Genomic DNA, 12,731 nt, shown 5'->3' on the forward strand with positions numbered 1-12,731 from the left:
GTTTGTATTGAATTTTACTCTGCTTTGCTTTCTACTTCTACAATCAGGTACACTTCTTTAAAATATTCAGAGATCCAATTTGTATGTGTGAAACTCCTTTGCACAGCCCCTCAACCAGCAATGAGTCCAATATCCAAGATGTCTGTTCTGTGTTGAAACATCTGGAAAAAACACAAGGAAAATCTGATGCAGAACAATACAAACATGTGTTTCTTTGGGTGATATTGTTTATTCGTTCTTTGTTGGTACAAAAAAAGGCAGATTTTAGTTAAGGCCTGTTTTCAAAATGTAAATACTAACTGGACACATATTTTCAAGCTGATTAGTAAAACCTTTAACAGTACCACAGTCACTCTAATGTCTTGCACTACTATACTGTCAGAAGTTGGCCTACATTTAATTTAAATTAAAGTTATATAGGCCTACATGGTGGTTTGTCATGCATCTGAACCTCAGAACGGCACATAGGCTACACTGTTTTCCAAACCCGGTTCTTTTAATCATCAAACAGGCAATACTTATTAATAGGCTTAATATTGAATAGACTTTACCAAAAAAGCTTTTAATTTAATTGAATTCCCATTTCGACCGGTAGGGGGCAGGCAGTGCTACAACCACAACCTAGAAGTACAACATGGACTCGTCTCATGTGTTGTAATGGCGAACTTGCTTGCAAACATTAGCTTTTTGCACGTGAAGCAGGAAGAAGCCAACAAAAACATTAATTTGAAGTCTTGTTTTAACAGCCTGAAGAATGTAAGTCCAATAGCTACTCTACTTTTAATTCTGTTCAAGTCCTGAGGGACATATCTGGCTCATTATCGGCTAAATGCTGACCAATTGACATGCTAGCTTCTTACTTTGTCCTGTCTGTTGTGACATTGAAGACAGGCTCAGTAGTTACAGTGGGATTGTCAGAGTTTTTCACCGAACCTGTTAGAGTAACACTTATCCAAAATGTAACAATTGTGGGACTTAAATCCCCAAGAATTAGCTAAAAGATGCAAAAATGCACTATTCAGCTATGGGCAACTACAGAGTTGTAAGGTAATTTTTTTTGAGGATTCATCACTAGAAGCAAGAACTTTATTTGCTATACCAAGTAGGCCTACTGCCAATTTAAAACGGTACATCCACATTAGTTCATTGTTTTGAGGGGGGGGGACTTGTTTATTTGGTTGTGTTTTATTAAATGCCTTTGATGTCAAAGCATCTCCCTCTGCTTATGAACAGATCAATATAAATCTATAGTGTATAGGTTTGAATGACATACCCTCTTAGCACTGCTGGAAGTGCTGAAAGGTGCCTGCCCTTCAGATCTCCACATCCTTCACTGAGATTAAAGCTCTCTGATTTATTCTAATCAAAAGACTGCTAAATACCAATGCCAGACCCCCCCACCACTACCACACCACATAAACACACACTTTTGAGGTGACTCTCTTTGGACTGCGGTGCCAGGTGATCTTCCACAAGACCAGAGGGAGGCGAAGGTAGCTGTGACTTAGCAGTCAAAGGTTTTAACATGTGGCCTAATTGCAGCGTTCCCTGTAGAGCATAATTAGTGTTAGCTGGCATGTCACTTCCTGTGGAGTTTCATTTATTAGAAATTATTATTGGCGTGAGATAAAACAGGGGTGACACCCCCGCCTCCCCTCACAGTGGGAGGAGGTCAGTGAGGAGAGGATCTCACCTGCTGAAAGCTCCCCTGCCTTGGATAATGACCTAATTAAACCTAACTTGTTTTTCCACTTACCTCACTAATTGTTTCACCAATTGTCTCTCAATCAGTCCCTTCTTTCTGCTCTAGATTTGTTATCCTTCATTATCACTCTTTTCATTTGTTAGTCACATGTCTTTTTTTGGCTTTGCTGTTTAAAGTAAAAAGGAGCAAAAAAAACCTCTCCAAACATTCAACATTATGAACTGTAAGAAGGTTGGTCAATGTATCAAATCCTAAAATGACCTAAAAACATGCTTGCTGCAATGTTGTTTGGCCTGTTCGCCTGAAGTCAATGTGGTCTTTTTGCTTTATTTTCTTGTCAGAGACTACCAGGAAGGATCCCTCTGTAAATCCTGTCTATGCAGGTGTTTTTGAAAAATAGTATGGCAATTAGTGTGTACAAAAAAAAGGGTTACGTGCAATACAGTTTTATTTTTATCTCAGAAAAGTGTCCCAACCATTTTGAAAACAAATATGCGATGCAATTTATTTGAAGTATTTGGATATTTGATTTTCTCCGTAACTCCAAGGGATTGCCTTCATGTGGCTGAGGCTGACACTGCTTTTTTATTTAAAACTACTTCATTCCGTGTTTCAACTTCTTTATTTATCTTATCAAATATGTATTAAATATGTGATAGCCTAGATTGCACCAGTTGTTTAACAGTGAGTCACAGCTTCAGGCCTTTCTAATTAACAAATAGTAATTGCAAATAGTGATTTACTGCCTCATTTACTTGGCAAACTGTACAGGCTGGAAATAGTGGACACAAAGTGTACTTTTAAAGATGGCATCATTAATGTTCACAGTTACTGTTTATGTGTTTTTGTTGTTAAATAACCTTTAATCATTCCTCTCTTCATACAGTGAAGGTTACATTGCTTTCTAACAATGAGTGCATAGCTTTTTGCCTTCAGTGTTTATGGCCGGGTCACCACCCCGGAGACTGATGCTGGGTTATATAGTTAAGTGTTGCTCTGCTGGAGGTACTTGCCTGTAGCAATAAAAGGTCAACATCAATGATTAATGAGAGGGAAATGTCATAAGGGAGAGGGGTGAGCAAAAAGTGGTGTAAGATAATGTGGAAAGACTCCTTTATCCTAAAAATGTCTTCTTTTTTTCTTGAACTTTACATTTATGCAAACCTTATACCTTTGATGTACATTTTTAATGTAGGTCCTTTTTGGTGTGAAAATCTTCATTATTTACACTCAATGTTCAGCACAGCTGGGTTGCTTTTAAACCAGACAGACGAATCGATTGCAGATCAGCTTGGGCACAGTTTCCTCTTGATGATTATCCCTTTAATTGTGAGACATTTAGGTCAATACATTGAAATTTGTTATGAGCTTCCCACAGAGGCGGGTCCACTGACAGAACTTCAGAGTTCAGACGAAAGCTCTTTACCTCTAATGAGAACCCATGGCAATTCTAATGGATGCCCTTATAAAATAATATTTAATGACCTGGTGTCAGCGGGAGACCATCCGCCGATGTCTGAGACATCTCATTAAGTCCTGGATGTACAAGTGTGCGTCTGTATGTCATTGATTGAACCAATAACAGGAGCATTCCTGATTGAACTTCAACTAAAAAATGAACTGTTGTGCTTCTAATTTTTCTCTAATATCTTCACCCCAGGACAATGTTGTCACACAGAGGCAACCTTTTTAGAATTGTCTTTATTGTAAACACTATTCATTTTGATGCACAATGATTAGCGACATAAAGCTCTCTCTCACAAAAAGAGTACAGAAAACTAACACTTTCTCCACTTTCACTTACAAAAATCTGCTTATCCAAAGAGTGTACTCATACAATGATTGCACATGAGGGCAACATACATTTACGGATGTTAACATGTACTTCCAATATGCTAGATTTTTTGCAGCATACCAGTCGTTAAACATTTTACTACTCCCACAGTGGGTTGTTCAGTTGATTCAAGAAACCTGTAATTTACAATGTTTAATATACCAAAGAGTATAATGAAATATATATATAAATATACTGTGTATTGAATTCACATTATCATCATTAACACAAGCGTTATTTACAGCCACCAAAGTAATTTCACCCTAATTATTCTTCCATTATATATTATATACTTTTTTAAAATTCCAAACACAGAAGAAAGACAATAATTGTGTAATATTTATCATATATACTGAAGACACTGCTCCACTTGTACTCCACTCTTGTATTGCACGTCTTACCTTTGAATAATTACATTAACACTGTTGACAGAATACAATGAATTGATAGTGCAGTGAGCAGCAGTACATAAACTGAGATCTGTAGATGAAGAAGCTGCTGTCTGAGGATCATATTGGTGTTATGTTTCCCCCTCTTTGTTTTGGTTCTCCCACGGCACTGGATCATTTTCCTCCGCATTAGATCCAGTCTCCCTCATGTGCCAAAACTGCTCCAGATCAGGCAAGACGATCCCATCTTTGAGACTCTCTGTGTCTACTTCTCTCTCTCCTCCTTGCTCTTGCTGGGGCTCAGCCTCTCTGCAGGGACCCTGGCTGGAGGTTGATCGATTGTTCTTCTCCCCCCGCAGCTGGAACGAAGTCTCCGGTCTGGGGCGAGGAGACTGGAGACAAGTAGGGTTGTGAGGTCCGGGTTTTTTCTTGGTAGGACGATGTTTGCGCATGGTGAGGCGCCTCCAGAGCCCCCTGTAGCCCTCTCTGAACTCCTCGGAGAGGGAGAGGATGATTAGAGGGTTCACCAGGGACAGGGAGAAGGTGAGCAGCTGAGCAGAAAGGGTCAGAAGAGGGGGAAGAGAGGAGACGAGAGGCTTGGCTCCTGCAATGTCCTTTTCTGCTATATGACGCTCCCAAACCCACTCCACCCACTGTGGAAGCCAGAGAATAGCCATGGCCACGGTCAGGCTGAACAGCATCAAGGTAAGCTTCCTGGACCTTATCTGTGTGCGCAGGTTCTGAGACTTACTGGAGCGCCGCTGGCACTGGCTGTAAGCCCTCCAGAAATAAATCAGGGAAAAGCTGAGGGGTGCACAGTACACTCCCAGGGGGTAAGCTTTGACGTACACAGCCATGAAGTCCCGGGCTTCAGGAGGAACCACCATCACACACACCAGTCCACGAGATTCTCTCTGGAGCGTGGCAAACAGCCAGTGAGGGATGGTGACGGAGCAAGCGGACAGCCAGATGAAGAAGAACACCACCAGGATGGAGCCAAGGTGGATGCTCACCTGCTTGTTGGGGTTGGAAACGTAGCGGTAGCAAGCTTTGGCCATGATGGCAACTGTGAAGCTCTTGGCTGCCATGCAGGACTGGAGGAACCAGTCGGCCGTCTTGCAGACAACCCAGCCCAGAGTCCAGGAGGCTTTGGAGTAGACCGCAGCCCTGAAAGGCACAGCGAACAGCAGCACCAGCCCGTCGGCAAACATCAAGTTGAAGACCAGGGAGTTGATGAGAGATAGTTTGCCCCTGTGAGCGCTGGAGAACAAGATGACCATTGCAGTGAGGTTACAAGCCGCACCCAAGCAACAGAGGACTCCTAGAATGGCCGGCATCAGGACCCTCAGCTCCCCGGGGTCCAGGTGTGGGTACAAGCCTCGCTCATTGAAGGACCACTTGTCTATAGAGCTGTTCACAAGTGTTGCATTGTTCCCACTCAACTTATCCATCTTTCCCAAAAAGATGGGGAGATGATATAAGAAGAAACACTAGGAAAAGTTAAAGCCTGCCAGGAGAAGAAGGAGAAAATGCTAAAAAGAATGATTTAATATGTTAAGCAATGCTACCACTTTAAATCCAAACCTGATTGAATAACTGCATCAGACAGAACTATCGATTGCCGATCAATAATCACAGTGGAGCTCCTGTCTGTCCCAGGGTTTATCCTGAGACGCAATGATGCAGCTTCTGCCGCTGGTTATAAAGATGCAGTTTGATTGACAGCTGCTGTCCCCAGCTGACGAAATGTGCGTCGACTACTGCCTCACGGGGCCAATTAGAAAAACTCTGCATAATGTGCACAGTAGGACACGGGAATGTATGGGATAGCAAATTTACAGTTTTCTTATACTAATGCTTGACTACTGATGTTTTTGATATAGCCCAATGGCCTTTGAAAATGTGTTCATGGTCTATAACATCTGAAGCATCCACCAGCAATCTAGATGGATTCAGTCAATTGTGTATGTTATATGTTGGATTTCTGCTCCTATAATGGTAAATTACATAATATGAATAATCTAAACATTTAAGAAAATGGTCAATTTGGCTCTTGATTTGAAATCAACCACCGACTGGGTCCAGTGGAGGAAAATCCTGTTTCATCCAGACTGCTTTTATATGTCTAACTCCATCCACACGAGGGCCCTCTTGCACCACAAGCAGCAATGAATCATTTGAAGTACATTCAGCGTTATAAACAGAGGAGGTCCAGGGCTTTCATCTTGCACATCTTCATTCTTTTTTTATTCAAAGAAAGTCCATTAAGCATAAAGACTGCATGGTAATTAATTGCATTTCATTACATTCTGAGCTATAAAAGTTTTTTTTTCAATTAGAAGTGTCACAAAGGAGGTTGTTTAGAAGACATTACTGTTTAAAGGAATCACACTTAATAATTCCCTGATTTCACAGAGTTCATTTAGACCTTTGACTGCTTTTCTTTATGGGAGTTGGCTCTTAAAAACTAATCTTAGACAAATGAAGATCTCCCGACTGATCAGAGCTTAGTGCTGAAAAACAAACCTGCTACTGTTCCACGTTACCAATCTTTAACAAGAGGAGGAACGAGGACAGGCAAATATTTTACTTGCATTGTGCTTCAGATGATCTGTAGATGTTCAAAGTATCTATGTGCAGGCTGTCGGGTTCATCAGATTAAGATCCAACGCATGCAAAAAGAGCTACGCTAGCATTATGTTACCCAATGAACTTTAATAAATCATCGTAAAAAATGGACAGTTCTACAATCTACAGATCATTTTCAGTACAATCCAAATAGGTTAAAAACGGGGCGAGGTGTTTTTTGCGAGGGCATTTGCAAAACAATTATTTGTTGTGTCTTTTCTTTTGCAAACGGCTGACATCAGACTGACTGCAATGTGATAGGAGCAACAATAACTTTGTACATATCTCAGCGTCCCCCCCTGAAGAACAAGCATGTAGCCGGTGCTATGATGTCATCATGAATGCATCGCTTCCAGCTCTTTTTTCCATTTGGAAAACTCCGAAGAGCTATTTTGTTTTGTTCTTGATGGAGAAAGACAGAAATAAAAATCCTAAATTAACATTTCATTTGAAACATTCACACTCCTGCCTTGTTACTCAACCCCACCACCCTCCCGCCCACTACCTCCAACCCCCCCCATACCAAAAGAAGGCACCACAGCTTCTAAACAGACTCATTGACCGAGCGAAGGACTCAATAAAACAACAGCATTAAATAAAACCATTGACACACCCTGGAAGGGCTTCATTCACATTACAGACGACAGCAGTCTCACCAGGGAGACACAGAATTGGTACTAAAAGGACTGACCATGTTGTGTCCAAAGCAGAGAGAACTCTCGGTATCTGGGATCAGAGATTTACAACCTCGCTCTCTTTAGTAAGAGTTGTGCTGCAGGTTGCACTGTCCGCCCCAGTTAGAGGCCGCAGGGTTGTTCACATGCACTGCAGCATGAGCAGAATGAAAGAGAGGGGGCACTGTTGCTACATGACAATGAGCCACCATCATGTAAGCTAGGTTTCTGTCTGTGTGCTCTTCTTAAAGTTCAGTGTAACCCCTTCCTCCAGGGTCCCTTCCGGAGGGCTGCTACATCACGTGGTTCATGCAGCAATCCTCTTGTTGCACGGGATTCACTTCTCCAGGTGTCCGCATGGCTAAATAAATTAAATAAGAAGTCAATTTGAAGAATGAAAGTCCATTCTCAAATTCGACAAATCTTTTTTTTTTTTATAACGCTGTATCCAGATTGTATCAAATTCCCAAAATAAAACAGCGTCCATATTTCAGTCTCTGGATACTGATCTCTGCACATCTTCAGCAAAATTCAAGACTGGCAGCAACAAGTCATAGGGAGAAGAGGGGAAGGATGCAGATTAGGGCTCCATCTTTCTCTTCCTCCAACCCTAGCTCTCCCTGCAGCCCCCTCATGTGAAGGGGTGAGGGGTCAGCAGAGGCAGATCGCCCCTTTAGTTGACCTTGTCTTGGAAGATGTACAGGTTGTTGGTGGCCGCTACAGCAATGATGTTCTCATGGGGGTGCCACGTAGTGTGGAGGATCTTCTTGCTGAAGTCAAGGCTGTCCACACTGATCTCATCCTTACGCCGCTTCCCACTCACACACACCTGGAGGACAACAGTAGAGATGAAGAGGCGTTAATATTTGATTGTGCACACATTAACATATTTCAGTGATGTTAAAGCTGCATTGTTAATATCACCTTATAGAGTAGATATAGATATTTCATTAGCAGTTTATTTACACACTCTGGAGACATGTAGCAAAATAACCATTCATTTCGAGTCATGTGTCCAACCCAAAATGAACCCCCATGTTAACTCTACTTTTAGCTCTGTCATAGTCTCTAGCCCCTGATGCTAAATGTTTTGTCTTTAGATGCTAAGTTCTACACCAAGTTATTTAGCTATAGTTGCTAACTTTGTCTGTATGCTGTTAGTTGCTAGCAGAAACTACGTATATACAACACATATGGTAATCGTCATGAATCTTTCTCCACTGTCTTCTACTTTAAAAAAAAAAAAGAATCCAGCTACCTCTGGATATCAGTTAACCTGTATTCATGATTTGTGCTTTACCTTGCGAGGCTTGAGAATGGCTCTGGGTTTGCTGTTCTCCCTGGACGCCTCCAGTGTGACGTCACGTTTAGTGTTGCGGTCGAACATTCGGAAGAAGTTGTTGTAGGAGCCGGTCATAATGACACTGAAGAGGAGAAGAGAGATTGCATTTATTATTGAGATAAACTAATGGATGGATCGATGGATGGATAAGAAGTGAATCGTACCTGTCTGATCCATTCCAGACGCACTCAAACTTGTCGAAGATGCAGTCATTCTCATACAGAGAGCAAAGTTTGCCACGTAAGTAGTCGTGAACCTGAAAAATAAAAATAAAAACATGAACATCTGAAGATCTTAGATCCACCAATGACCTAAGTTCCTCACATCGCCATAAACTGCTCTACCATATGCTCTACTTTCAATAATCCCTTTCAGACCTGGTGACCCTTGCTAAGACCCTAGCTAGCAGGTGGAGGCGCTGCTGGAATTGAATGGGGAATCCCTTGAGCCTGGCTGATGGCGTTATCAATCATGACCTGCCCTAAGATGGCTTCCCATGATCACAGAGTGTGGATCTGACCCCAGTGACCACACAGTGGGAGGTTATGCCCTTCAGGTTGCATCAGCAGCGGCACTATCTGTCTTTTGACCGACAGTCAGCTCAATAAGCCCGCCTGGGGTAATCGCTGAAGATGACAGTTACAGATTGGCAGGGGGACAGTGAAACAGGATTATGTTGAGCGATTAGTCTGAAAATCAATACGTTTTGATTTGATCTTGACATTATTTAGGATTTTTCTCGCCGCTTTCGAACTAGCAGGCTCATAAAAGCAAGATGAAAGCTTACCTGGTAAGTCTCCAGTGGTTTGTTCTCCATTTGAAGGTCCCACACTTTGACAGTGAGGTAGTCCCTTGTCATCAGGTAGCGGCCGTTATGGCTGAACTTCACGTCAGAAATGGACGAGATGATTTCAGAGAAAAAGGAGCGAGTGGAGGGATCCTCAGGCTCCTCAAAGTCTAGGAGAGAAAAACAAAAAGCAGTTATCTTCTGACAGAGAAAACACATTTTACACCATGGGAGGTCGCTGCCTAAAAAGGATGTTCTTCCCCCGGCAGGTCTTTTAATCATTCGCATTGAGAAAAAAACGAGGCAGATTTAGTTTGGGTGGTGGGGGCCGTCATTAGCAAACCATAACAGGCACAACAATGCTTTGGTGCGGGGTTTGCCGCAGCAGCTGCATCTCTTCATGGCATTATTTCTGTGTGTGTTTAGGGAGAGAGTGGTGGGTCAGCATGCTGGGTAAATATTGGTTATGATTCACATTGATTCTGGCAGCTGCTGATCTGTGTGCAGGCCAACACGCTGGGGATAAGAGCCAGGCATTCCATCGTTAGCTGTCAAGTTATTGTTCCTCCTCCTCTTTTCCTCCCACCCTTCCTCCCCTCTCTACTCTCCATCAATCCAAAAAATGCCCCCTTTCCTCCTCCTCAGCTGAGGCCAGGAGAATAGCTCTGTGATGTGTCAATGGGGAGTCTAACAAGGGATGCGAGAGATGAAAAATGGGGGGATGAGGAAGGGATAAGGAAAACAAATCAATGTCAAAGTGCTGGGCCCATTTTGGCCCCACTGGATTTGTGTGTGTGTCAGTGAAGGAGCTTAGGGTGTGTGCAATATGTGCATGTATATATGCATGTATATGTGCGTCCCTGCCCTTCCTCCCTTTCCCACTGCAGGGGTGTATAATAGGGTCCCTGGGGAGTGGGCATGGGGGCTGCTGGGTCTCCCTCTCTGTGTCCTGGGGCTCTGCGCTTTGGCAATCCTCCCCTATGCATCTAACCATCTTCAATCTGACAGACACCAGCAGCAGGTATGGGAGGGGATACAGTATGATTGTGTTTTTTATGTACAAGGTTAAGGAAGTATTGTGTATGTGAGTGTGTGTCAAGGGGCGGAATGTGTGTGTGTGTGTGTGTGTGTGTGTGCATGCGTGGGAGGGAAATATCGCTCTGAGCCATACACTGTTCATGCAGTGAGACAGTATGACCTGTCCCAAGGCTAAAGAGAGCACCTGTGTGTGTGTGTGTGTGTGTGTGTGTGTGTGTGTGTGTGTGTGTGTGTGTGTGTGTGTGTGTGTGTGTGTGTGTGTGTGTGTATGAGCAATGCATCTGTCAAGTGATCGCACGTCTATTTCAATATGAAACAGCACTAAATGCCACAACTTAAAATGTACACTTAAATGCAAACCTTTTGGGCCTATATTATACCTATTCCGCCCCAAAATAAATGATCATGTTGAATTCTACAGGCCATGTTAGCGCATGAATGAACACATCAATATGTCTGAGGAAATGACTGGCATTATCGAACAACAAGGTGTGTCCATGAGGGACTAATGCGATTGCTCTTAAACTATTGATTTTGCATCGAAAATGTCAATGTATTCATTATTCATTTGGCCCACGCGAATGCATGAGATGTTAGGCTTTAGAGAAGGCCGTTCATTGTTTGAAACACACAATGAGAATTATTGATGGGTTATCAACCCCTTCATATAAAGCAGAGGGAACACCACACAAAGGCAGAGCTGAAGCGAATACATTCAATGTGAATTTGTGAAAATTGTCTCGTGGTTTCCCACCTCTGTCTTTTGTGTTTTGATTATGTATTTAAAAACATATATCAACACACGTTCTTTTTCTGACCTTCCATTCTGCTTGAAGCTATAACATATTAATAATAATACAACACCATGATATTGAGGTCCATTTATTGTGTCATTTATATGAATTTAAAGATTTTGATATCCAAGAAAAGGAAAATGACATGCTACAATAAACCTCAAATTACACAAACTGGGTTTCTAATGTTTTTAGACTGAATAATGACATTTGACTGTTTAAAGGGGGAAAATCAGTTATAGTCATTAAAGGGAGTCATTGATTCAGTTTAATGCAATACAATGCGACCAGTTATTCAAGCAAGGGGAATTTCATGCAGAAGCCTTCTAGAGAGAAGGCTTTGAAGCAACAGTAGAGGTGTAACATTTAAATAATACATAACAGTTAAGGAATAAATAAATGATAAAGAACAAATAAAAGAATCACCCAATGCCTTTCGTTTTACGGCCTTTTTGTGGTGGCTAATGAGGCACCATGGAGCATAAACAATGCATGATGCTCGGCATAAAAACTGGAATATTTTCACATGAAAGAAAATCTATAAAGAGATGTGTTGGCTCTTTGTCGTTACCCTGCTTGTACTCACATTTGCAATGTTTGTCACAGAGCGCGGCCTCTCTCATGTCACAGAGGCGTATCGAGCCCTTGCTGCTGCTGTAGGCGAAGGTGTGACACTGCTGGGGATGAAACTCTGCAGAGGTGATCACCTCCGTCAGCTCCTCCATGTTGGCTGGCTTTATGTCAACAATGTCTGAGAGACAGGCATTAAGGAACAACTCAAACATTCAGACAGCTTCCTCTAGCATTCAGAAAAGACTGTGAAGGCTAAACTCTGACAAATGCTATACTTTTGTTCTCCCACATTTGAGTTCCTAAGAAGACGTGAAGAAGAGGATACTGAAGCTGCGGTCGGTGATCTCCAGGTTCCACAGGTTCACCCTGAGGTCGTCGGTGGAGATGTATGTCTGATAGTCTGAGTTGACAGAGATGGAGTTGATGTGGTACATGTGAGCGTTGCTGAATACTCGCCTGGCCGTAGCTTCCACCATCAAGTCCATGGGCTGCAGCACCGGCACCTATGAGTGAAGACAGGTCAGTTAAAACTGTGAAACTGGAAAAAATGACAGAAATTACTCGGAAATCTGTGATTGGTTTCATTCCTCAAAGCTGTTTTAGATAGGTATCTATGGGGGAATGTAGATGCACATGGTTGCTATTGTGCAAGAATTTGGTGTGTGTGTGTGTGTGTGTGTGTGTGTGTGTGTGTGTGTGTGTGTGTGTGTGTGTGTGTGTGTGTGTGTGTGTGTGTGTGTGTGTGTGTGTGTGTGTGTTGTACATGTGTGTGTGTGTGTGTGTGTGTGTGTGTGTGTGGTGTGTGTGTGTGTGTGTACGGGAACGATCCATAACTAGATGACTCCAGGGATTCATATGACATTTACTCCACAAATCTTAATGAAACAGAGACAGTGACTGAGGGGCTCAGGGGCTGTTTGATATCAGCTTTCTACACGGCTACTCTGAGATTACTCACGCACCCCCC

At 42.5% G+C, this 12,731-nt stretch overlaps 2 protein-coding genes across 3 annotated transcripts in view; both read right to left on the minus strand.

Moving 5' to 3' along the window:
* Nucleotides 1–3,410: 3,410 nt before the first annotated feature.
* Nucleotides 3,411–5,756, minus strand: gpr151 (G protein-coupled receptor 151). The gene has a single exon (XM_010772788.1). The coding sequence runs from the start codon at nt 5,377–5,379 to the stop codon at nt 4,060–4,062; it is 1,320 nt and encodes a 439-aa protein (XP_010771090.1). The 5' UTR covers nt 5,380–5,756; the 3' UTR covers nt 3,411–4,059.
* Nucleotides 5,757–7,075: 1,319 nt separating this feature from the next.
* The window catches only part of ppp2r2ba (protein phosphatase 2, regulatory subunit B, beta a), a 19,124-nt gene continuing 13,468 nt past the window's right edge, over nt 7,076–12,731 (minus strand). For both annotated transcript variants that reach the window (XM_010772789.1, XM_010772790.1), the window contains 6 exons: nt 12,090–12,267; nt 11,778–11,942; nt 9,360–9,529; nt 8,737–8,828; nt 8,531–8,654; nt 7,076–8,059 (listed from right to left, as the gene is read on the minus strand). In XM_010772789.1, the coding sequence (XP_010771091.1) occupies nt 7,904–8,059; nt 8,531–8,654; nt 8,737–8,828; nt 9,360–9,529; nt 11,778–11,942; nt 12,090–12,267 (885 nt within the window). In that variant the 3' untranslated portion in view covers nt 7,076–7,903. The remainder of the gene's footprint in view (nt 8,060–8,530; nt 8,655–8,736; nt 8,829–9,359; nt 9,530–11,777; nt 11,943–12,089; nt 12,268–12,731) is intronic.

The sequence above is a fragment of the Notothenia coriiceps genome, unplaced genomic scaffold, assembly GCF_000735185.1.
Source record: "Notothenia coriiceps isolate Sejong01 unplaced genomic scaffold, NC01 NC01_scaffold00011613, whole genome shotgun sequence".
Lineage (NCBI taxonomy): Eukaryota > Metazoa > Chordata > Actinopteri > Perciformes > Nototheniidae > Notothenia > Notothenia coriiceps.